This window comes from Fusarium odoratissimum (assembly GCF_000260195.1).
Source record: "Fusarium odoratissimum NRRL 54006 unplaced genomic scaffold supercont1.11, whole genome shotgun sequence".
Classification (NCBI taxonomy): domain Eukaryota; kingdom Fungi; phylum Ascomycota; class Sordariomycetes; order Hypocreales; family Nectriaceae; genus Fusarium; species Fusarium odoratissimum.
Genome location: NW_022158697.1, coordinates 222042 through 245753, shown reverse-complemented (window position 1 = coordinate 245753; position 23712 = coordinate 222042). Strand labels below are relative to the sequence as shown.

Genomic DNA, 23712 nt, shown 5'->3' with positions numbered 1-23712 from the left:
GCCTCATAGGCCTGAAGTGCAAGAATAATATCAGCCTCATTAGAAGATTGCAGCATGTTATTTGGTTGAGAATTAATTGATCTGATAGCAATGATTTAAGGTGAGGGATTTTTGTCTCGCGCACTTATCTGTCTCGCACGCTTATCGTGTACGTTAGTTAAATTATATAACTATATATTACTTTTGCCCTTACTATAAAGGGAAGGCGGTGAGAGCCTTATCAATATAAGAGGCCGCGAAGGTATATCGGCTTCCTTATGTAGGTTAAGGTATCTTGGTCTCTATACCTAGCACGGCATAGCCCTCTTGCCGATCAGGCCCTGACAAGCAAGGCAGATAGAAGCACACGCCAGTTAGGAGCCCAACCGCTGGCAGCTAAACAAGTCATGGCGGGGACACATAGGTATTAGATCCTCGGGTGCCCTTAGTCAACAGCAAATATGGAGGTAGGCAACCCTAAAGCCAAGAAAGCGTTTATTCAGCTAGGCGGGTTACTTCCCGATGTGAGACGGTGCAAGACGCAGCTGCCTTGAAAGAAGATGCATGAGAAATCGTGGTGGGGCAGTTGGGGGGAAGAAATTGTCGACTCAGCAGTGTCTCGCTTGCCCCGCACACTCCGTCAGCATCAAATCGTAATCGGCCAGATGGGTCCGCTCTGCGCAGATCGTTGAGAGCTGACTAGATGATCTGTGTGCTTTCTATTCCCCCTTAGAGGGTTGCTGCTGCGTTGCAGGTGCTGGCTATAACCCAGCTTCCCGACTTACCTCACACGATACAAAGACCTATGAGTTGGTTGTCTACCGGCAGGATGCGGTGTTTTCTCAGCCAGCGTTGCAGGAAAAGCATTGACCCATTGCTGCCTGATGCTCAAACCTACAGCAACACCAAAACAATCACACACTTTGCCGTCCGAACACCTTGCCTTTGTCGAGCTAAGGTGGCTTACATACTAGGGGTCACGACGGGCGGGTGACCGGTCGTGCTACGCTTGAGGGTGGGTGGCCCAAGCGGTGGCCAGTGATCAAACGACCCTCTTTGCGTTGTTCAAGAGATGCATCCTAACGAGACATTTAAGACCCACTACCCAAAAACCGCCCATACCCAGAAACCGATTACTTTTTCCCTACTAATATATTAATCTTTAATTATCTTTAGACCGCGATTTCTTATATAATATTATAGCTATTATAATAATTCTTATATTTTTAGAATCCTTATATTAAAATATATTAAAATTAATATGTAAAATATACTCTAAGAAATTTATAAAGGTATACTTATATAGACTATTACTAGGCGATATAATATATTAGTCTTAACCCTCTGTAGCTATAGTTCTAATACTTAAAGTTATAATTTAAGTTATAAATATTTCTAAAAGCTTTTAATAAAATAAAATAAAGAATCTTATTACTTAGGTTATAACCTAAGATAACCTAAGCTTTATGTAACGGTTGCACAAGCCGTTAAACCACAGGGCAAAAGATCGGGCCATAATCGCTATGTAAGCAATCATGGGTGTGCTACAGCTACCTTATAGAAGCCTTACAGCGCTGTTACGGGCACGAATCGTAACACTTTATATTAAGTTATACTTAGGTTATTAACTTTACTAAGTATATTACCTAACTTAATAGTAATAAAGAACTTATTAGAGTTTATTAAATAAATAATTTTCTATAATATAATAAAGATATAAAGATATTATAAAATTAAAGAATTAATTTAATTTAATCTAATAAAATAATTATTTAAAATATTAAAGGGTTTTTTTTTTTCTTATTATATTAATTATTAAAGAAATTAAATAATAAAATTATTATAACATAAATAAAATCCCTTATTTATATTAATAATATATTAATATTTAGCTAATTTATTAAATCTATTATATATTATATCTTATACCTTATTTAACCCTCTTTATATTACTAATACTAATAGTCTTTAACCTTAGATAATTAGACTTATAAAAAACTTAATATATTTTCTTTTTATTTCTCTATAAAATCCTATAATTACCCCTTTTCTATCCTAGATTATATATAGTCACGCTCTTATAGTCTATAACTATAACTAGCCTAGTCTTTATTAAGGCTTAGTCTTCTCTAGTACCTTCTTAGCCTACTATTAAATAGCCTTAAGCTACTTATTATATAAGCCGCCTAGGTAAAGGGCCTTAATAAATTCCCTTTCCCTCTAGCTTAGATTTACCCCTTTAAGTAACTTCCCTTTTAGCTTATAAAGTAGCTTTATCTTATAATTAAAAAAGCCTTTATTAGTTAGCTAGTAATAAGGCTATATAAATAAGAGGAATTTATAATTAAAGATTATTAATTTAATATAATTAATATTATTTTCTTTTTCTTAGTTTATTTTAATTTTTATTATTATATTATAAGACTTAATATAATTATCTTTCTTAATAGCTTATTTAATTTTATAAGTTATATTATAGCCTTTTATTAAATAAGGCTTATTAGGATTAGGTGCCTATAGGCTTCTTTTAATAGTAGGTATTATAGCAGTAAAGCTATAATACTATTAGCAGTTATAATTATAAGTCAGATTGGATTACTTACTGCACAGTGGATAATTTAAGTATACTGCAGGGGTTAGCGATAGACCTTTAAAGTGGATTATAAAAAGAAAATTAAGGCCAGCTAAAGAGCAAGGCCCTTAGCTAGGTTATATGCAGCTAGGTTTAGGCTATAATTAAGGCGGCTAATTATAATAATATTAACTTAATAAAGCTTTACCTATTAAGAGGTAATAAATATTTAAATTATATTAGATTTTAAAAATACTTAGATATACCTTTTAAGGCTAATTTATAAACTTTTAAAAAAAAATAATATAACTTTTTATAAGAAGAGTTATTAAGAATATAAATATATTATATTAATAAGTTAAAAATAAAAGTTAATACTCTTTAAGTAAAAAAAAAAAAAAAAAAAAAATAAATAAAGCCTAAGAGGGAAAAGAAATTTCCCTTTAATCCTAATATATACTTTATAAAGGTTCTTAATATTAATAAGGCCTATTAAGAGATATTAAAGCTTTTAAAGCTAAAAGAGATATTAAAAAAATTAAAAAGTAAAAAATAATAAATCTATTTTATAAGTAGTAATTAGATAATATAAAAATACTAAATTTAATATTATTATAATATTATTATATTATTAAAATTAATATTATTTAGAATGCTTTAAATAAGTCATGTTCGTGATGATAGGCGGTTTCTAGGTGGTGGGGCTTAGTACATAACTTTCTGCCTCGCCTTTGCGGCTGAAGCAGGCTACGGCACTTGCAGAGGCTGAGCAAGCCGAGCTGGAGGAAGCCCAGATCGCAGCACAATGAGCAGCTCAAAAGTCCTGGTCACGCCTCAGTCAGGCACTCTCTAAACGTTCTTCGCTGTTCTTCGTTCTTCTTCCAAGCCAAAGGTTGGCAGCGCTCTACCGTTCGCTCCCATTGCATATTTCCGTGCCAGCAACACCACAAGGTTTATGCAACAACAATGGCGAACTTCGTGTTTACTCCTCGACCATTCTATCCGTCACTGTCGTCTCAAGGCCAAGAAATTCGCCTGTTGCACCTGCAGCCTGGCACTGGCGACGATGCAATCGAGTGCGATCTTAGTGTCGCCTCCCTGGAGTCCGACCCTGCATATGAAGCGCTCTCCTACCAGTGGGGCAGAGCTCCGACTGATGTGTCTGTAGATGGGCACAAGGTCACTATCCCACTGAGCCTTGAGCACGCGCTAAAGAGGCTGCGACTCGCCGATCGCGAACGAATTCTCTGGGCGGACGCGATATGCATCAACCAATCCGATGTCGCAGAGCGCAACGCGCAGGTCGCCCTCATGGCCGATATCTACCGTAAGTGCACCATGTGTCTGATCTGGCTCGGCTCGACGAGCCGAGAGTTTGACAACCCGGACGACCGGGCCGGGGGAGACCTGCCGCAGCTGCTCGCGGCCCTAGCGACCAAGCACCACCGTGACCAGCCCGACGCGCCGCCCATCGGCCTCATGCTCGGCTTCACGCGGATTCCTCTCATGCAGTTCAACGACGCGGGATGGTGGAGGAGGATCTGGGTCGTCCAGGAGGTGGTGCTCGCGCCCCGGTCCACCGTCATCTGTGGCACCCTCGAAATGGACTTCTCCGCCCTGACCAAGGCCGCCGAGTTCGTTGACGAGCACGACCTCGGCTCCGTCTGGACCCTCGGCACCCACGTCACCGATGACCTCTGTCACTGCATGGATAGCATGAAGAACACCTTCATTTGGGCACACCTGCTGGAGATGAGGGACCGTGTTTTCCGGCTGCTACAGGTGGACCGTCGCCCCCCCGAGGCTGTCATCAGCAGTAGTCCGGTTGTCTCGGATGCGCTGGCAGATGCAAAGCCCAATGGCGTCATCGACGTCATGCTTGCTGTCAGAGATCGGGACTGTACCGACCCGCGAGACAAGATCTTCGGCATCCTATCTCTGGTCCAGGACTGGGGGAGCTGGTCCCCTATCCAGGCCGACTATTCGAATGACATGGAGAATCTGTACTGTAACTTCGCCAAGAGAATGGTTCTGGGTGAATCTGGCCCCAAGACACTGCTGCTTTCTCAAGGGATTCGATCCGAGCTTGACGTCATGGCAGGCTTGCCTAGCTGGGTGCCTGACTGGTCACAGAAGGGCAGCGGATACGATGCTTACCTCTGGTATCTCGAGACGCAACAGCCTCTGACTCCAGGTGGTCAGCTCGCGTCCATTCTTGGCTCCACGCTGGTCTTGGGGCGCGGCCTGTCCAGAGGAACGATCACCGAGGTGACAACCACAGGAGTTCCGCTTCACAAGAGCTACGGCCAAGCAATATCGATTGAGAACTTCAAGAGATTCACCGGCATGCTCAGCAGCTGGAGCGAGTTCGCCGGCATGAAAAATGAGATGTCTCTCCTGGGTATTCTGCGCCGGCACGCCCGCGAGGACGAGCAGCCAGACGAGACCGAGGCCACAGGGCACAGTGGAAGCTACGGGCGCCTCATGCAGGACATGGAGCGGTGCGCAGATGACTACGACTTTATGCCCGACGTGCAAGAGCTCTTCGCTTTCGTCGCGCACCACCGTCGCGCCTTGCGGCGCATGGAGCCGGACGAGGAGGTCTTCTACCGCACACTGGTCTGTGACACCTTCCCGCTGCACCTGCGGCAGCCCCAATACCACCAAGAGGCCCTCTGCATCCTCAGGATGTTGGTCACCTTCTACACCTTGGTTGGGGACCCGGATCGCTTTTTGACACGGGTCCACAGCGTGATGCTAGACAAGATGAGCGAGACGCTAGAGCTAGTCAACTTTACCGACAAGAGGCTATTCAGGGCGGGAGACCAGATGCTTGGCATAGCGCCCAAGGACGCACAGGTAGGGGATGAGGTCTTCTCCTTCGAGGGCGTCGAGACCGCATTCATTCTGAGGCCGGTGGGGACGCAAATAGTTGATGGGAAAGGGGAGCAGGCCTGCTACAAGCTTGTTGGACACTGCTATGTTGATCGACTCACAAAGAAGACGCAGTGGCAAGGAGCTAAAGAGGTATACATACAGTAGTCTCGGGTCAATAAACCTCTGCTGTGACCATGACTGGCGTTTGGATCGAAATAAGCTGTCTTCCTATCGATTATATGCAAAACTAGCCTACTATACGCAGTCGTGGCGGTAACATGACAGGATACAACAAAACTGGCCCGTGCACAATAATAGTCCTATCCGGTGGTCAATAGGCGGACAGGTACCTGTCCTTCTAAAATAGGACGGGTCCCGTCCTAATTGCCATATTTAATCTAGCCCTCTCTATTATCAGATTGCCTCCCTCTATGCAATTCTACTATCTCAAGTGGTTTTACTTAAAGTCTTATTAACCTATTATGCTTTTTTTAAAGTAAGTTAATAACTTTAATTTAAATAGCCTTAATATATTTAAGTATTATATTTACTTTAAACTCTACTAAAACTAGGGCTAAATTATAATATAACTTTCTTTTTATTTTATAATAAATATTATATATTAGGTTATATAAGGAACTCTAAGGAGTATTTATTATAATACTTAAAACTAAAACTATTATAAATTATATCTTTAGATTAACTATAAATATATTTAAAAGATTTTTAATAAATACCTTTTATAATTCTAAAGGAGCTAAGGCTATTAATAGTAAAAATACTTAATAAAATATAATAATAACTAATTATAACTTTAAAATCTTTTAAATTTAAGCCTAAATTAACTTGTTAAGAGTTATTATATTAATAAATTATTAAAATAAAGTAAGTAAATTAATATATAATAACTTTAGAATTTAATATATATTACCTATAACATGGTTAATAAGCAAGTATACTAGATAAGTAAGTACTTTACTTTCCTTAACCTTTTTAAGCTATAGCTTAAAAGCTTAAGCTGCAGTTTAAAAAGGCTAGCTTTTACTACTTAAACCGAGAAAGTGCTGCTGGGAGTCCAACGACCCTCTGCGCTCTACAGGGGTTTAAAGTTTTATTAGGCCATATACTACAGATTCTAGAAGATTCGACGAGTGATTGGACGGCTTAGGGGTTCACAACAAGACAAGGAAGACTCCGCATACCAGTACAATTGAGGCTGCTTAGGACCTAAAAGAAGGGCCCTAGCGCCTTTGATGATTTGGATACCTCTGTAGACGAGCTATCACTTGACTTCAAGCGCCCGGTTAAGCGTTCCCGCTCTCTAGAGCAGTAAACTTCCACTGTGGCGTCTACCGCGCTCTGAAGCCGAACGCTTTTGTAGACTGGAGAAGATTCTACCTTACTCTGACTCTAGGGTCGAAGGCGAAGGCGTATCGACTTGTTTAATGGCCAGCTAATATTTCGTTTCGTTCAGCTCCATGGTTGTGGTTGAAGGCATTTCGAAGTCGAGTTTCAGTTGTAGAATTCTAGCGCTAGCAAAGAGACTGTCTAATACATCTAACTCATCCAAAATTTGCAAATTGTTCTCAAGAAATCGGCATTTCAAAAATCCTACTCAACAGGCCGCTGGAGTAGGAATCCAACTAGGGTAACCATCTGACCTTCATAGCCCGCGCGGCTATCCAGCACCTCCCAGTCCTTGAACTTGCAGAAGCCGAGCTTCCTCATGACGCCGATGCTGCCGGCGTTGGTGGAGGCGATGAAGGCGAACAGGCGCTCGGGCACTTCCTCGCCGGCGGCGACGGCGCGCCCGACCGACGAGGGGTTGAGCTCCATCTCCACCCCCGGGGACCGGGGCAGGCGCCACCAGGCAGCCACGACGGCGGCCATGGCCTCGGAGGCGTAGCCGCGGCCCCAGTACTCGCAGCGCACGTAATAGCCGAGCGAGGGCCAGCGGGTCCGGGCGCCGACGAATTCGCCCGTCGCCGCCAGCCGCATGCCCCAGACGAAGGTGCCGGCCTCGCGGCCCGGGCCGGCGACGCGGTCCAGCACCGCCCGCGTCTCATCCAGGTCACGGTCCGCCCGCCCCGTCGACATGTACTCGACCACCTCGGGCTGCGTGCGCAGCGCGTGGTAGTCGCTCAGGTCCTCGTGCGACAGTGGCCGCAGCACCAGCCGCTCCGTCTCGATGCTGGCCCGCGGCGTCGCCAGCGGAAGGGTTGGCATCGTTGTCTTGACCCTGATCTTTGGCCCGAGGGCATCCATGGCGTATGTGGCTCTGTATGATTCTGCTCAGGTAAATGCTCGCAGTTACATGGCGATGCCATTTTATCCCTCTGGAGCCCATGGGACGAGCAGTCTCGGGTTTGCCGTAATTGCAGCGAGGCGACAATAGCCGTTTCGGGACATGAACCAGCCCCACCATGTCCATACCTGGAAATGGTAATGTGAGTCATAACAGGGCCTCAGTAGGGTGGCAGGGTGTGTATTTCGTGTCTCGTGCTCGCAACATTTACGATCATGTTCTGTTTGCATGTGATTCCAGAAGGTTTCGCGCCCAAGAAGGGCTTCTTGAGCAGGGAATATGACGGCTGGGACAGAAGCAGCTGGTGCTGGCTTGGAAAGCGGCAGACTTCATGAACTCAGAGGTACCTCTTCAAAGTGTCTCTTGAGAGGGCAAGCAAAGTTTCTTGTACCGAACATGTCGCAATTAAACAACTTCCTATTCTGGAAATCTCTCCTATCTGTAGAGCCTCCCCTTCCTCAGCGGCTCGGCTTTATCGTGTTTCAAGCCTAGAGCGATGCGGCCAACGTCGGCATTCGCCTTGACATTCTGCATCATGACCTCGATGCCCTTGAGGACGCGGAGGCGCTCGCTCTCGCTCATGCCGCTGTTGAGCTTGTGCTTGGGCAGGTGGAGGTACTTTGAATTGCGGACCAAGGAGCTGGAGTAGCCCAGCACGTCGGGCGCGATGGTTATACTCTAGATGACGACGCTGAAGCAGCCGGCCAAGACCAGGAGCGCGACGCATATCAGGAAAGCCGTAGCCCAGCGCTAGTCAACAATGTAAAGCGTCTTATCCGTGCACTGCACAAAGGCAGGGACAGTCTCGAAGTCCGGGCTCGGGCTTTTTTCGTGCTTGCCACCATTGGCAATGTAAAACTTATTGAAATCAAAGACCGAGTCATTCTGTTGTTTGACTGCGATGCAAAGGTTACATTTGAGCTGCTGTATAATCTTTCGGCGGAGTGGATTCACCATGTTGACAAGGGAGTTATCGCTCAACCCCCCCACCCACCATCTCAGAAATGCCCGCCCTGTCCCCACCAGGTCGATTTCGATGATAGTTTCGCGGTCTGGTGTGTTCAAACCCAGAGAATCAGATTTCCCTGCTGGCTAGCATTGCGAGCCCATGTAGATAGGTCCTTATTTACCTAGGGTATGTAAGAGCTCTTTCCCAGATAGGAAGGGTCTGAGAGTTTATAATATAATCTGCCGCAGATTCAAGAAAGAAAGTAACTAAAGCCCAGGGCCGACTTGATAGAAAGTCATATCTAAAATGTTTGAAGATAGAGTTATAGAAATGCATATTGGCGCTGAGCCTAAATAGCTCAAACTGTTTGCTTATTGTGAATTGGTTTATACCGAGGTTCAGAGACGACAATGTTGGTTTTTAGGTGAAGGGTTGAGTCCTCAAGGCGGAGGCCAAGAGTAGCAGCTGTTTCCTTCTATAACAGAATATAGCTCAGGCACTGTAACTAAATGCCTTCTTAAAGTTGCGCTTATTAGGGATCTCTGATTCGAGATAGATGTATTTCCTGGCTCCCAGAGACCAAAGGGTCCTATTTATTCAGTATCTTATTAGGGGTCTTTATTACTATATTACAGTCTATACAGCATTATTCGCTTACCCTCTCCAATAATCATTTGAATGCCTCAGGCATGGCTCCGGTTACGAGGCTCTGGAAAGTGACCTTAGTCCCCAACTCCAGAAAGTCTACCAATGATAGCGTGTGATGTGTCGGTTACACGAGGCCAACCGCATGGCTCTCTGTGGGAAGTGATAGAGTCATCGAATAAGCAAATGGGATAAGGGTCCTCGCGCTTACTGTGTATATAGTTACCCCTCTTTAACCTTGTATGGAACTAGAAAGACTGCAATAAAACCCCATGGGAGATGTAATTTGAGCCAGTTTCTCTATTCTTGAGATTATTCCTCTCTGTCTTTGTAAGGTTATGGCTACCCCACCTAGACCCTCAACCCTCGCAGACAACAGTCCGCAATGGGCGTCTACTGGGTTGATCACTTCTGTGCATGGCTTCTGACCGACGATCAACACCAAAACAGCTTGTGTTACACTATGATAACCAAGTTCTTGGAGAATAAGTACCACTACTGGCTTGAGGCTATGAGTCTGTTGCGGTGTACCTCAGAGGCAATCAAGGCGATGCAGAGACTGGAAGATAAGTTGGTAGGTAGTGATATCTCGAGAAAATTAAATCGGCGATTAACTATCATACAGGAGGGTAGAGTTTCTGACGAGCTAAAGCTTCTGGTCAAAGACGCTTTACGCTTCGCTTTTACACACAGAACCATCATGGATGTTGCACCACTTCAACTCTATGACTCAGCTTTAATATTCACTCCCCAACTCAGCAAGATCAAAGAATGCTTTAATCAGGAAATCAACAAATCCATAGATGTATTCTCCCCCAACTTCCAACGATGGGATGCCTGCCTCCAGACTATTCCGGGTATAGCACATAAGGCCATGTGCGAATTTTCACCTGATGGTGGGCATGTTGCAACGATCAACAGTAACGCCGACAGTTTACTCTTGATGGACGCTTCCACTGGTTGCCTTGTCAAGTCGATTGAATCTCCGGGGGGTCGCCTGGTCGGATTTACATTCTATCCAAGCGGAGATCATCTTGTCACATTATCTGGCGAAACAAGATACGAAGCAAAACTCTCCATCTTCCATCTGCCTAACGGGGAATGCAGTAAATCCTTCAGAGTTCCCAAAAGTCGCAGATCAGCCATTCTATCCGTGTCTCCAGACGGAAAACTACTTGCAATAGCATCAGGCGACCACACCGTGGACATTTGGCATATGGCGAGCGAAACAAAAACGGACAGCTGCCATGTAATGCCAGGCTCCTTTGTCAAGTATATTGCCTGGACACATACTCTTTCGCATCCACAGGCTCTCTTAATTCTAGGATCGGACGATATTTCTATTTGGGCTCTTGATACGACACATCAAACGTCCAAGCTAATGTCGCTGACGGGCATAGAACATCCTAACGCTGCCACGGTTAGCCGTGATCGGACATGCTGTGCAGTGTTCCATGGTTGGAAAGAGCTCGTATTGTACTCTTGGGGGTCATCCATAACCGTGCAGAAGATTGCGCGATTCGACCATGAGAATGTATTTGATGCATCATGGATAGCCGATGACCGTTCAATAGCCCTTTGTGGGATATTTGGCATCGAATTATGGGATTTAGAAGCGAAGAGACGGGTAGCGCAGGTACGGGGCGATGCTGCTGAGACAATATGCTATGGAAGAAATCGCCAACTTGCTTCGCTCGGGCTTCGAAACGGCACTCTCAAGATCTGGAGCCTGGACACAATCTTGAGTCATTCAGAACCTACCACCCAAGAGTCTGCCAGCATAGTCAAGGCGTTTATCACATCGCCAAGTGGCAAGGTTGCTGTCATCAGTAACAACGCAAAATTCGACATGTTAAGCATAGCAGTCGATGGCAGATTTCACCATCTCCCCAAGACACTTCAAAATTCGCCCCGGGGGTCATATTACAAAATTGAGTCACTAGCATTTGGTCACGACGACTACTTTGCTGTAGCCACCAACAGTGGTGCCATTGTTGTTTTTAAGTTCGGCCACGATACGGGCCTCTACTATCGCGAGCGACGGATTAGAGAGTACCCGATTTATGGATCCCTTCGGAAGATCTATTTGACCATACAGTTTTGGGGACAAGAGCAGATCATAATTTATAATGGTTACATGAATTTCTGGGATTTAAAGACAGGCAAATGCTTGCGGAAGGTATCTATCCCACACCGATACGAAGACCGCAGATCAACCATTACAGCTGACGGCCGAATTGCTTGGGGCGAAGATTATTCTCAGGTAGTGATATGGGACATCATGTGCGAAAAGGAAACGCAGCGTTTTGACTTACACGTTCTACAACTCGATGTTGTAGTGATTTCGACAATTTCCTTTGATTCAAGTGGTATGCTTGCGATCTCTGCACGGGATTTTGACCAGAAATTCATAGCCATTGGAAATGCGAATGATGGTACCTGGATTCGGAGGTACTCTCTGTTTGACGATGTTCCAACTATGACCTTTTTAACCCCCAAGCAACGACTCGACACAGGCTTTGGTGTTCTCGAATACGACATGGAATGTGGGAACTCTAAAGATATACCAATGTTGACCGCAAAAGGTCACTGGGACCCGCGTTACCTCAGACTATCCTACTCAAAGTCCGAAGCCTGGCTCATGAAAGGTTCTAGGAGGGTATTGTGGATTCCTTGCCAGGATGTCGATCCAAAACGGTTCTCAATTCAAACAGATTTGGAGACAGGTAGATCAACAGTTATACTAGTCCATGATGAGTGTTTGTTTATATTAAATATCAAGATAGATTATATATAATAAGTCATGTACTTAGATAGTATTTCTTTTTGAATCAATATACTTTGATGTATTATATTCGTCTCAGCCTGGGTTCCACTTAACACCATCGCCTGAGAATTTGGTCCTCATCTTCAACTCAATTGGTCTAGGTCTCTTCCTTAAGCATCGATGAAGTCAAAGAGTACCTTGTGTTAATTTGTGCTCTTTACCTTTGTGTTGGGACTGCAGCTTCTTTTTACCCCTCAATCTTATCACCTCATCACAAAAACTATGTCTCTTTCATAAGAGGGTAAGAATGTCTCATTTTGGCAGCTGAGTTCCAGGATTCTAGTCAATAATCTCGTACATCCACCCAATAGCCTCGCTGCAAGAATACCAGCGCCGATCACATACAGTTGACGCTTAGCTCCCGACCTCACTATTGGGCCATGCCATCTTTCAGCTGCGGTCCGAGCACTGCACTGCAGTAGTGTCTCGCAGATCTCGCCCGCCACTGACGTGACCCCAAGATGCATCACTTTATAAGACAAGACCTTTTCTGCATTGTGTAACATTCATTTCATCTCTATCTGCACCATACTAAGTCTTTCCATTTCGTAGTTGATTCAGTCATGTCCACTGTTGAGATCAACGACGCAGTGTTCTGCCAAGAACATCTCACAGAAATTGTCAGTATACCATCTCTTCCCCAGGCCGATACATAACTAACATATTATCCATAGTGTGAAGATTGCAGTGTCGACTTACGTGAGGAGAACGACGCTTTTTACGGAGTACGTTGGCCTTCCTTTTTTTTCCCTAAAAGCAAAACTATTTATTTACACTCCTTACTCGCGATGTAGTTTGACTCTGTGGAGCGCGATGCAATCGAAAGTCCACATGCCTCCATCAACCACGATGGCGTTTATATGTGCAAGAAACATGACAGCGCTAGTAAGTCACGGCCATTTCCCGCGGAAAAATGTATTTTGACCGGAAGGCGTAGCGTGCAATCAGTGTTTTGGTTGGAAGAAGAAGATCATCAAAGCTCGGATGGATGCCAAAAAGGCTGGCAGGGCTTAGTTGCTAGAGGAGCGACATCTCCTTCACCATTCGTTATCTAATTCCACCATTCTACCTCCTCTGTCTGAACTCAAGTCTCCTTCTAAAAGCTACCAACTTGGGAACAATCTCACTCGCAAGCCTCCAATTCAAATTCTCTTGATAGCTTGAGAACTTGAGCACTGATGTAACCCTGATGCCGCGATAGACACCCTCAGCATCATGCATCGCCATCGGCCAGAGATTCTCAAGAAACGCGCTTTGCATGATCAACAGAGCGCCGAGTTCATCCCAAAGAAGACTCCCCAGTATGCGCAAAGTTCCTTTGTAGCCTGGTGACTCGACGTTCTCTTCATCTGTTGGATTGTACTTCGCGTCAACGGCGACGACGAATTTGTCTTTGCCAGGCTCTGGTTCAAGATATGATTTCATGGTTGCTTCGTCAATGACGAGGAATACCCTGTCATGCACCGACTGATCTGAAATGGTTTCGAAATGCCTGCATAATTGTTAGCCTTTTTCATTATCTTCTCATCATTAAACTTACTTCTTGGCAGCTTCGATATCATCATCTGCAATGTCCTTCTCTTGACCATCACTCCAGTGGATCTTGCACGCCTTGCGTATATCGTTGATGCCAACCGTCCCTCGCCCCCAGTCAGAAATATCAGCCTCAAACTTCGCCTTAAATAAATCCCACTTCTCAGGACTATATCCATGACAGAGTCTATACGCCACAAAGCCCAAACGTTTGTTCGATTTTCGTCGAGCATACTCAATCCATGGCACAAAGTCTGGATGGTTTGGAAGACCTCGTAGTTCTTCCCTAGCCATAGCCTGTGCGTCAATCTGACTAATGGCCGAGATAACCATACACGCTGGGTCAGTGACGCCAACGGAGCTTCGAAGCTGTCTAAAGTCCTCACGCTCGAAATGACTGTACATCTCCTTCCGGTCGAGATATCTGACACGTTTGGTGTAGTCAGACGCTCGCCATGCTAGATTCGCAGACCAGCTGATCGTTTCTGTGCGAAAGCCACCTCCATGGGCTTCTGTGAGTCGATCGTCCTCTTTCACCGGAAGACTATCGCCTTTGTATCCATCCGTGGGCATCATTATGGTGTAATCAGCCTGAGAGGTGTTTTCGGCAAGGTCGTGGAGCTTGTTTGTCAGTTCCCATTGTTTATCGCTGTAATGATCCGGGTGATCGGGTTGATGCAGCGCGAGCTCTTGCACAATTGACTCTCGTATGCAATCAATGTGCTGGATGATCCAGTGGTGCGCATTCTCACAGATGGAGTCGTATTGGGCTCTGATGAACTCATACCAGAGACCAGTGACTGATACATATTCATACACGCCGTCCTCCGCTTCCGCTTTCCTCTTTGCATTGATCGCCTGCTCAAACACCTTGAGATGGTCCCATATCAAGTTATAAGTCTTTCGCAAAGCCGCCTTGGTGCGCTTTGTGTTCAGGTAGATAAAGACATTGATGACCGCAACAAAGTAACTACAGGCTTCGGGGAATCTGTCCGGATGATCAAGCCCCAACTCTTGCCATCGTCTCTCAGATATCGGTGGCACCCCTTCCCAAAGCCTCGACTTCATAGCATGAAGTTCTTTGGCAATTGGCCAGAGTCTAGAACTGTCTTCGTACGAACCAATCCGAATACCTATCCATTCCCCAGTCGATCTCGCCTGTCGATTAAGTGGAGCAGGCGCCCATTCCGAAGCTGGTCTAGTCAAGTTCTTGACCTCCTCGACAGTAAGCAAAGGACGAGACGTTTTTCGGTCGCCAGGAAGTTCTCCAGTCATGAGAAATTCAAAGAAGTGAGGAATTGTTTGAGGCTCCATGATACGATCTGTGATCCACAATTGGTGCTTCTTCCCAGGTTGCGGACCGAAGACTAAATGGCTGATGTCTGTAGGGCTGTTTTTTCGTTTGATCCGCGCTTGACGGAGATGAGGCGTGGCTGGTGTCCCATTCTGGGTCAGAGCCATGTCTAGGTGTAACATCCGGTCGCTTAGACCCGACATTGTTGCGATATGGTGATGGTTTGCTTTATTGTACTGAACTGGTGATAAAATAGAGGTCGTTGAGTGAGGTGATCATGGAAAAGGGGAAGACTTTTTAAGTAATTCGTAGCGAGGTTGTTGTTTCGCTGGCATTAAAGCCGGACCCGTTATTTCGGGCACAGTTAGGCAGCCGGTGGGCAAATCATACGGTGAGTTGACAGCTGAACCAATCATATCAGCCACTTCAGAGGGGAACTAACTCAAAATGCGTTAGAGCTGTGACAACCAACACTGTTGGTTCTATCAACGTTGTTGTTACAGAGTGATGTTTATTTATGCCTCAACTTAGAAGGGGAAGTTGAAAGGCAATTTCAATTATGTCTTAATCAAGTCTCACCTTTGAAGAGAGATTCAGTTACACCCTAATAGTCCGCTGGAGTCAACGTCTAACCATGGAGTACATCTCCGTTATGTGTGTTGGTTTTGGAGCCGTAAAAGCAGATTCCCTTGAGACGTGTTACGCTTCGAGCTGAAACCCAAGAAAAATTCTACTCAGTGAAGTAATCTATTATATTAGAAGCGCGGGTGAATTGCTCTGCCGAATTAGCTAAAGGTCGATGAGAAAAATTGATGGAAATAGAGGCTACCCGGGACTTGTCTTGCATGAATAACAAATCTATAATATTAAACCGATGAAACCCGCTAAATAACAAGTCTATGTACAACAGAAAATCTACAACTCTTTATACAAATTATTTTAAGCCTTGGGCTTGATTGACTGAGGGTTGCGGAAGATGTTCTTGGGATCGTACTTCGCCTTGATCGACTCCAACTTGGGCAGATTGCTTCCCCAGTACATCTCCGTAGCTCTGTCGCCCTTGAGCTGCGAGTCAGGGTAATTGACATACATACCCCAAGTACCCGCCTTGAGGGTATTGGAGATACTCTGTCGCAGACCCGTGATCAGGTTGAAACCATCAGAGGGGTACTTCTGGTTCTGAGCAACACTGTCGTAGAACTGGAAGAGGAGAAGGGCGTCGCGATGAACGTAAGCTGTGTCGGTGGGCTTGTGTTTGGAAATCGCGGAGTATTTGCCGCCAGAGATGTCCATCTGCAACCACCATGAGTGACTGCTGCTTTGGCCAGTGGTGGAGATGTAGTCGATGAAGGATTTGAATTGAACGAGAGTGAGCTCAGGCGCTTGAAGACTGCTAGCATAGAAGTTGTCATGCTGCGAATTGTTAGCGAAGAATCACCATTATGTGAAAGGAGATAGACTTACTGCATCGTATGAAGCACTGGTAGGGTTGATATCGACATTGGCGCCAGCAAAGTGAGTAACCAGCTGAATCCAATCGACAGTCGTCGCACTGACTTGAACATTGAACTTGGTAAGCAGAGGCTGAAGAGCCTTCTTGAGCTCAGCCTCAGTACCAACAAAAGCACCGTCAACACTGTATCCGCTCTTGGAGATAAACATCTGCATAGTGATTTCCGCAGGCATAGTCTTTCCAAACTCCTGAAAGTCCAGCAAATTCTGAGGAGCGGTTTGCTGGTTCCAGTTAAGGCCACCAATATCGAAATATGTGATCTGTTCAGGAGCAGCGAAAGTGTCGAACTCGAGCTCGGCGACGACACCGAATGAAGCACCAGCGCCGCGAATAGCCCAGAAGAGATCGGAGTTCTCGGTCTTGGAGCAGTGAACCACTTTTCCGGTGGGGAGAACAACAGTAGCGCCCTTCATCAAGTCCAGCGTGAGACCGTACTTGCGTGCGACCATTCCGTAGCCACCGTGCAGGGCGTGACCACCGATACCAACACCAGGACAAGTTCCATGAGAAAGAGCACGCTTTCCCTGGTTCCAAAGCTCAGTAGCAACGTGGCCAAGCCTAGCGCCAGGTTGAATCTTTGCGGTTCCATCCTTGGCAAGCTTGACGCTATATAAGCGATCCAGCTCAATCATGAGATGGCCATCTTCTCCACCGAAACCAAGGGATGTATAACTGTGGCCGCCGCTCTTGGCATTGACTGCGACGCCGTGTTTTGAGCCGCAAGCGACAGCGGCGGAGATTTGAGCGACTGTTGTAGGGACTGCGATGGCGACGGGTTCAAACTGAAGGCGCAGATTGTAGGCGGTGCCGTCTTCGGTCCATGTTGGAGTACCTTTGCTATCAATTGGAACTTCGGCTTGGACAAGACAGCTGTTCACAGCTTCTCGTTTCGTCGGCACAGCTAACGACTTTGAAGCATTGGCCACGAGGCCGATGACCAAATATTGCAGCGTATTCAGATGCATCGTGAATTAATTGGGGGTATAGAAGAGTGATGGAAGGATGAATGGAATGAGATGAAACAATAGGGGATGAGCAGATATTAAATGTTATTAAATACATCAACTGCCGTGGCCACCCTCGCACTCGCATGATCCACAGATCGACATGTTACGAACTGACATTCAAGCCCAATACGACATGAGCTAGAGTAAACACTACGTTGCGGATCTAGCATCAATGCCATTGATTCAATGGTCCTCGCTGTCCCCGGGTGCAGAATAAACATTACACCATCCCTGCCAACGTCACCATAGGAGAAATTACGAACTTTAAGCCGCTAAAACAATAGGTTCTCTTCCCGCGACACTAACTGCCGCTCAATACTAACGTAAGACATGACGGGCAGAGGAAACTCAGATCGAAAATGCAACGTTGATGAAAAGGGTCCCCAGCTAAAGACTGAACTAGTGGCGCTGATTCTCGTGATTCCAAGCCTCAAAGTGCCGATCTACCGCGTAGCATACGAAGTGGACCCTCTATAATTAGCATCTGGCAAATCACGGACCCCACTAAGCAAAGACCATGATGTCACGGCTTGACTAGCTTCAAGCTAGGGTTACTAGTATTGGCAACGTTTATGGGGTTGGAATGATGGCTGCTGACTGTGTTAAAGGGATTGCCGATTTTGAAAGAAGCTTTTCGGGTAGTGCGAAGCATCCAACCTCCGAGTCGACAATTCTCTGATTACAGTTTCTCCAGCTTCGACTTTGCAGCCTGTCAAGATGCTGTCAACGGGCTTGACTTTGACTCCTGACGCCATCAAGCTGGTCCGAATTTATCTGCTCGAAGCTCAAGATAGGCAAGTGGTGCACTAATGAACAGGTAGAGTTTCCTGAAATGTCTCTTATTCAAGGCAGGAAGTCAGAGCTGTGCACAAATTATCAACGACTAGAGAAATATTAAAAGTGATATTCATCACATTGTATGAAAAATTACCTTGCGTCACTTAATTACTGTCCGGCGTTTATAGGTCCTTAACTCAGAGGTTTCCTAGCAGCGATAGCGGGCTAGATGTAATTGTTCATTGGAACAGCCTTTTCAACTAGCTGGGTGTTGAATCTTGATATGACTGCCCCTGAAACGCGTGTTTTGAGGCTTCATTAACGATGGTCACGTCGAGGCACAATGTAATCGTTGTTTTGCCATGGGGTCTGATGCTCTAATACCGTTGACCATGTGAGGCTGCCTTGATGTTCTTGCCATGCCATAGAATAAGAGAAACTACCTAGGTCGCTCAGACAGTGTTTGTCATTAATGAGCGTTGTATGAATGAGAGCAGGTACGCGGATACAGGATATGCTGAAAGCCGTCGGTATGATTTAATGTCTTCTACCTGCGTCACTAACCATAGCAATGTGGTAGTAATAGTGACACTTCACGCCACTACTTTGCTGAGGAGTCTGTGAGCCATTTACGATGGTTACAAGTTGCGGGTCACTTATTCATGACATTTAACAGCAATGAATGGCACAACAGTCCAGTCATGTTCACTCTCCGAGGATTGTCGTGACTGTGAATCCAACCTTCCTCATGTCGATAGACAGAGAGTAACAGCAAAAGCCACGTTCGAGTCGACCACGTGAACCAGTAAAACGTAAGCCAAGCAGCCTATAAAAGCTGGTCCAGGTACGCACTACAAACTGTTCCCCAAACCAAGATATTCAACAATACCCCTAATACTTGGCAGTATACCCACAACAAAATGCCGCTTCGAACTAAGACAGAGATCGCAACGGAGCTTGATAGCCTCCGATATGAAATAGACAAGGTAGAAACCGATATTGAGAAAGTGGGTTGGGAAATACAAGAGGTGATGGCAAAAAGGATGGCTGCCGAGTCGATCATGAGTGGGAGCTTTGAGCAAGACCAGAAGGACATGGCTCAACAGCAACATCAAGAGTTTTGTACACAATTAGTGGATCTATGCCAGAAGCAAGACTATCGCAACAGGGAGATGCAGGACCTGAAGAGGAGGGAGACAAGGCTTAGCAGGCAGTGGCAATCAGCAAACTAGGCTATCGCCTACATTCAAAGAGCTCTTTGCTTCATTCAATGTCATTGTTCAAAGCCAAATTACAGGACAATAGAGATGGCATAGGCCTTTAAATCACAGCTTATGCGTCTATGACTTCCCCCCTTTTATACGTGAAGCGATGAGGAGGAGTTGTCCCTTGGTAGAAACTATACAGTGACGATCTAATCAAGTCATCATGTACTCGAGTCTTGTTGGCAGTGTAGAAGCGCACTGAAAGCGACTTGGTTCTCCAGTATCCAACTACATGTTGAGATAATCATATCTTTTAATGTAAGGTCTTGATGTATCTCGCTATGACTTCAGATATTATGGATATTAGCTATTAATCAGCTTCAGCATATGAGGCTACCTCAAGACCCTTGATAGGCATCGGAATGAGGCCATCAATGTGGTTTAATGAGGCACAGTCTATAGTGAACAAGTATTGGTTGCATCATGACAATTGATCTATGAATAATTACACCACATGTTCTGGAAGGCAGTGAGTGTGATTCCTTATTCTCAGCCGCCATCACTCACTAACAGCATTGACCTTGACAACACGCTCAATCACGGTGCTGACCAGACCCTGCGAGTGCGTAGTATAAAGTAGACCACATTGAATAGGTGGTTATGTTGAGCTTTAATCACTCGCCGCTTTCTGCAGCTCGGAACTAACGAAGTATGTGCATCAGTGGATTCACTGCTTCTGTCAAAGGTACGCCGTGACACCACCCATAGTTCCCTGGATATGCAGTGTTGGCGAGAGTAATGTTCCATTCCAACATACCGGTCAGTGAAATGCCCGGCCATCAAACTATAAAAACGACCCGAGCTCCGTATTCTAACCATTTCCCGCAAAGTAAACTACCCAAAGAACTACAAACAAAACACTACAATATTCCTACCACTTGACAGCACCGTTACAACACCATGCCCTCTAAAACACAGATCGAGGCAGAGCTCAACAGACTCAGAAATGATATGGAGATGTTGCAAATAAACCACGATACCGCCAGGTGGGAAATGCAGGACATGATGAAGAAAAGGAGAGATTTGGAGTCAATAATAAACGGGGGCGGCAGTCAATCCGAAAAGGATTCGGCACAAAGGCAACATGACCGGCTGTGTACGACTCTGACAGATCTCTGCAATAGGCAAGAGCTGCGGTGTCGGGAGTTGCAGAGGTATAGAGACAAGGAGAGGGAGCTGATGAGGGATTTGCGCTCAGCAACTTAGGTGATGGCTTGCAAGCTCGGGGCAGCAAGCAAAGAAAGCTTAGCTACATATTTCTCCGAATTAACTAAAGCCTTCAAGGCCTTTACTGCATGCCGGATCTAAGAATGATTTGCAAAGTGAAATAGAGGCAGTCCTCAGAATCCGTAGGGATTGGACTCTGGCATACCATTGTTGTGGTTGGACGCTTCGGAGCGTTTCCCTCGCTTTGATGAGAAGGAGGATAGGGGATGGTGGTTGTTCTTGAGCAGATAACAGCAATGACCTCGACACGTCGTTCTTGGCCGCCGCCACTGATCAACAGGAATGTGGGCATGGGCATTGATACGGCGCTGAACCCCTTTTCAGAGGTATTGTGAACGATTATCGAGTGTCGAGTTACAAGGACATACCATTCAGCGTTTTTACTTACTGTGAACACGAAACCATATGTCCCGTTGGGGGTAGAGGCTGTGATGCCGAGAATTAGCTACCAGTCTGATTAGCAAACGCCGATAGCACAAATCACATTTAATTAGATGACGAACATCAGTGAGAAGCGAGGCCTGGAAGGTATAAAATCGCGCTCTCCCTCTGGGTTTCAACCATTTCCCAAAAGCAAACTCCCAACAAGAACCGAGAACACTACAACATTCGTACAACCTTACATTAAAATAAGAACACCATGCCATCTAAAGCCAAGATCCAAGCACAACTATCCGCTCTTGGAGATGGAATAATGAGACTAGAAAGAGATACAGAGTCTGCCGATTCGGAGATAAGGGATAGGAATGCGCAGAGGACGGCCGCGGAGGATATCATAAACGGGCCCTATGACCAAAACACAAAGGACGCGGCCCAGAGGCAACATGATGATCTTTGCAGGATTCTGGCCGATCTTTACGCCAGGCAACAATGGCGGGTTCAGGAAATGGAGAGGCTGAAGGACCTAGAGAGAACGCTTGCTAGCAGCTTACGATCAGCAAGATAGGCGGTTATCTGAAAGTCTAGGGTGTCAAGCCTAGATAGATATTTGTGGAAATGAACAGAAGCTTACGGGGTTCCCGTATAAGCTGAGATTTGACGGTTATCTGAAGAAAGAAGTCGTGAGATATTCGGAGAGGCATCGGGCTTCACATGGCCACCTTGATGATTGAATTGATTGCTTCGATGTATATTTTGCTCACTCTAGCGAAGGGCTAGGAAGTGGAGGATTCTCTCTAGTAGACGCCATGAAGCGACAACGCTCTGGCAAACACGACTAATGATCATGATGCCGGCCGTTGTTTGTATTTTGAAGGAGAATTGGAAGCCGTCAAGTTTCCTGGGATCGCAACTCATGAAAGAAGGAAGTGAACTGTGCTCCGGTGCGGGATCGGAGGGTACCATGCCATGGCTCTACAGTTTCGAAGAGACGCTGGGAGGATGAGGAGATCCAGCGTATTGGAGAGTCTTTGGTAGCCAACAGCAAATCGATACAAGGCACGGGTACAGCGAATATAGACCGGCACGGGATTGTCTATCCCTCCACTTTTAGCCGAACCTGCCGGTATTGCAGCTTTATCTCATCCGCTCCGATGTACCGGGCAGCCATTATTACCGAGTTGGTTAACCAAGCTCGGAGTTGTGACGCCCTCTTTATTACGTAGAATTGCACTGAACTCCGTAGCCCGCGACAACCCAGGTGAAACTAATACTCTCAGTAACTATAGTTTGTATTATCCACCCCCGCTTTCGATTTGAATAGGTGTCGAGATGAAAAGCCGACAGAATGCGCGACTATAATCCTTTGTAATCATTAATGACGAAGCTTTATCTCGGGATCCGTTCCGATGTATGCCAAATAGCTGTGTCCTGGTGATATAAAACGCACATGAAGCAGCTGGTATCTTCCTGTAACTGTAGTAATCACTCAAGCTCTTCTTCTCCACGCCATTCAAAATTTCTCAATCACTTCCAATACAAGAACAACTCCCATCTTTTCAACATGCAGACCACCAGCAAGCACATCGTCTTTGACATTGTAGGCACCATCGTTACCTACGATTCCATCCTTGACGCTCTGGAGACCAGACTCGGTGATCGCCTGCGCGCTGAGGGCGTCAAACCCACAATGCTATGCTACATGTGGTTCGAGATCTCAGAGCGCGTATATACCTACCTAAGCATCACTGGGCAGTACCACCGCTTCTTCGACGTCTTCTGCAGCATATTCTACCGTATGCTGTGGATCGGCGGTATCAAAGAGCCTAGATCCTTTGCCGCGGATGAGGACCTGGCCTACATCGTTGGCCACTTCAAAGATCTCCCCTTGCGTGAGGGTGCTGCCGAGTGCCTGCAGTTGCTCCGCGATGCAGGGTTCACTGTCTGGGGGTTCACCGCTGGGGACACAGAGCAGGTACGGGGATATTTCCTGAACAACGGTATCGATATGCCGCTTGAGAACTTTGTCTCTTGCGATGATACGGGGGTCGGCAAGCCGGCCCTCGATGCGTACAAACCTTTGCTGGACCAGCTGGGCAGCGATGAGAAATGGTTTGCAGCAGCGCACATGTGGGACGCCTCGTCGGCGAAGAAGGCAGGGTAAGGTGCGCCCCATTAAGCTAATTTGAGTCCTCTCTAACGCTCACCGGAATAGATACAAGGGTGCGTACTGCAATATCCTTGAGAAGGAATCCTGTGCAGATATATTCGGCACGATGGATGTCATGGCTGACACTCTGCCAGAAATGGCTCGGAAGATCATCCAGGCGTCAAAGGGCCAGGCATGAGGGCCTGGAAATGCCAGTTTGGAATGGAATTGAGCAAAGTGCAACCGTGTCTATCCGGGGGTGGATTTGAGACATCCGATACCGCTTCTACGGTTGACTGACACAGTATCGGCCTTTATTTGGAGACATCAACACATTCACTTTTACCCACTCTGTCTCTGTTCGCACATTTAAAATTGAATTATTGATTCCTCTGCGTGCTAAAATAGACGTCAT

General features: G+C 45.9%; 10 protein-coding genes across 10 annotated transcripts; 5 read left to right on the top strand and 5 right to left on the bottom strand.

The window, feature by feature from the left end:
- Nucleotides 1–3409: 3409 nt before the first annotated feature.
- FOIG_07513 (uncharacterized protein) lies at nt 3410–5680 on the top strand. Its single transcript, XM_031207088.1, has one exon. The coding sequence runs from the start codon at nt 3518–3520 to the stop codon at nt 5591–5593; it is 2076 nt and encodes a 691-aa protein (XP_031062621.1). The 5' UTR covers nt 3410–3517; the 3' UTR covers nt 5594–5680.
- Nucleotides 5681–6890: 1210 nt separating this feature from the next.
- FOIG_07512 (uncharacterized protein) lies at nt 6891–7936 on the bottom strand. Its single transcript, XM_031207087.1, has one exon. It carries the CDS (start codon nt 7691–7693, stop codon nt 7040–7042), a length of 654 nt encoding a protein of 217 aa, XP_031062620.1. The 5' UTR covers nt 7694–7936; the 3' UTR covers nt 6891–7039.
- Nucleotides 7937–8168: 232 nt separating this feature from the next.
- Nucleotides 8169–8690, bottom strand: FOIG_07511 (uncharacterized protein; the record flags this gene model as incomplete). Its single annotated transcript, XM_031207086.1, has 2 exons — nt 8169–8411; nt 8493–8690. 2 exons carry the CDS (start codon nt 8688–8690, stop codon nt 8169–8171), a joined length of 441 nt encoding a protein of 146 aa, XP_031062619.1.
- A 1022-nt stretch (nt 8691–9712) lies between these two features.
- Nucleotides 9713–13168, top strand: FOIG_07510 (uncharacterized protein; the record flags this gene model as incomplete). The annotated part of the gene is made up of 6 exons (XM_031207085.1): nt 9713–9901; nt 9953–12053; nt 12707–12774; nt 12829–12879; nt 12949–13039; nt 13092–13168. The coding sequence occupies 6 exons, from the start codon at nt 9713–9715 to the stop codon at nt 13166–13168; spliced, it is 2577 nt and encodes an 858-aa protein (XP_031062618.1).
- On the bottom strand, nt 13019–15290 carry FOIG_07509 (uncharacterized protein). The gene is made up of 2 exons (XM_031207084.1): nt 13695–15290; nt 13019–13646 (listed from the first exon to the last, which is right to left on the bottom strand). Exons 1-2 carry the CDS (start codon nt 15182–15184, stop codon nt 13220–13222), a joined length of 1917 nt encoding a protein of 638 aa, XP_031062617.1. The 5' UTR covers nt 15185–15290; the 3' UTR covers nt 13019–13219.
- A 361-nt stretch (nt 15291–15651) lies between these two features.
- On the bottom strand, nt 15652–17562 carry FOIG_07508 (uncharacterized protein). The gene is made up of 2 exons (XM_031207083.1): nt 16446–17562; nt 15652–16394 (listed from the first exon to the last, which is right to left on the bottom strand). The coding sequence occupies exons 1-2, from the start codon at nt 17457–17459 to the stop codon at nt 15921–15923; spliced, it is 1488 nt and encodes a 495-aa protein (XP_031062616.1). The 5' UTR covers nt 17460–17562; the 3' UTR covers nt 15652–15920.
- Nucleotides 17563–19198: 1636 nt separating this feature from the next.
- FOIG_07507 (uncharacterized protein) lies at nt 19199–19510 on the top strand (the record flags this gene model as incomplete). The annotated part of the gene is made up of 1 exon (XM_031207082.1): nt 19199–19510. One exon carries the CDS (start codon nt 19199–19201, stop codon nt 19508–19510), a length of 312 nt encoding a protein of 103 aa, XP_031062615.1.
- A 343-nt stretch (nt 19511–19853) lies between these two features.
- Nucleotides 19854–21068, bottom strand: FOIG_07506 (uncharacterized protein; the record flags this gene model as incomplete). Its single annotated transcript, XM_031207081.1, has 3 exons — nt 19854–19939; nt 20051–20099; nt 20916–21068. The coding sequence occupies 3 exons, from the start codon at nt 21066–21068 to the stop codon at nt 19854–19856; spliced, it is 288 nt and encodes a 95-aa protein (XP_031062614.1).
- A 342-nt stretch (nt 21069–21410) lies between these two features.
- On the top strand, nt 21411–21716 carry FOIG_07505 (uncharacterized protein; the record flags this gene model as incomplete). The annotated part of the gene is made up of 1 exon (XM_031207080.1): nt 21411–21716. One exon carries the CDS (start codon nt 21411–21413, stop codon nt 21714–21716), a length of 306 nt encoding a protein of 101 aa, XP_031062613.1.
- Nucleotides 21717–22712: 996 nt separating this feature from the next.
- FOIG_07504 (uncharacterized protein) lies at nt 22713–23496 on the top strand (the record flags this gene model as incomplete). The annotated part of the gene is made up of 2 exons (XM_031207079.1): nt 22713–23308; nt 23364–23496. The coding sequence occupies 2 exons, from the start codon at nt 22713–22715 to the stop codon at nt 23494–23496; spliced, it is 729 nt and encodes a 242-aa protein (XP_031062612.1).
- Nucleotides 23497–23712: the final 216 nt, after the last annotated feature.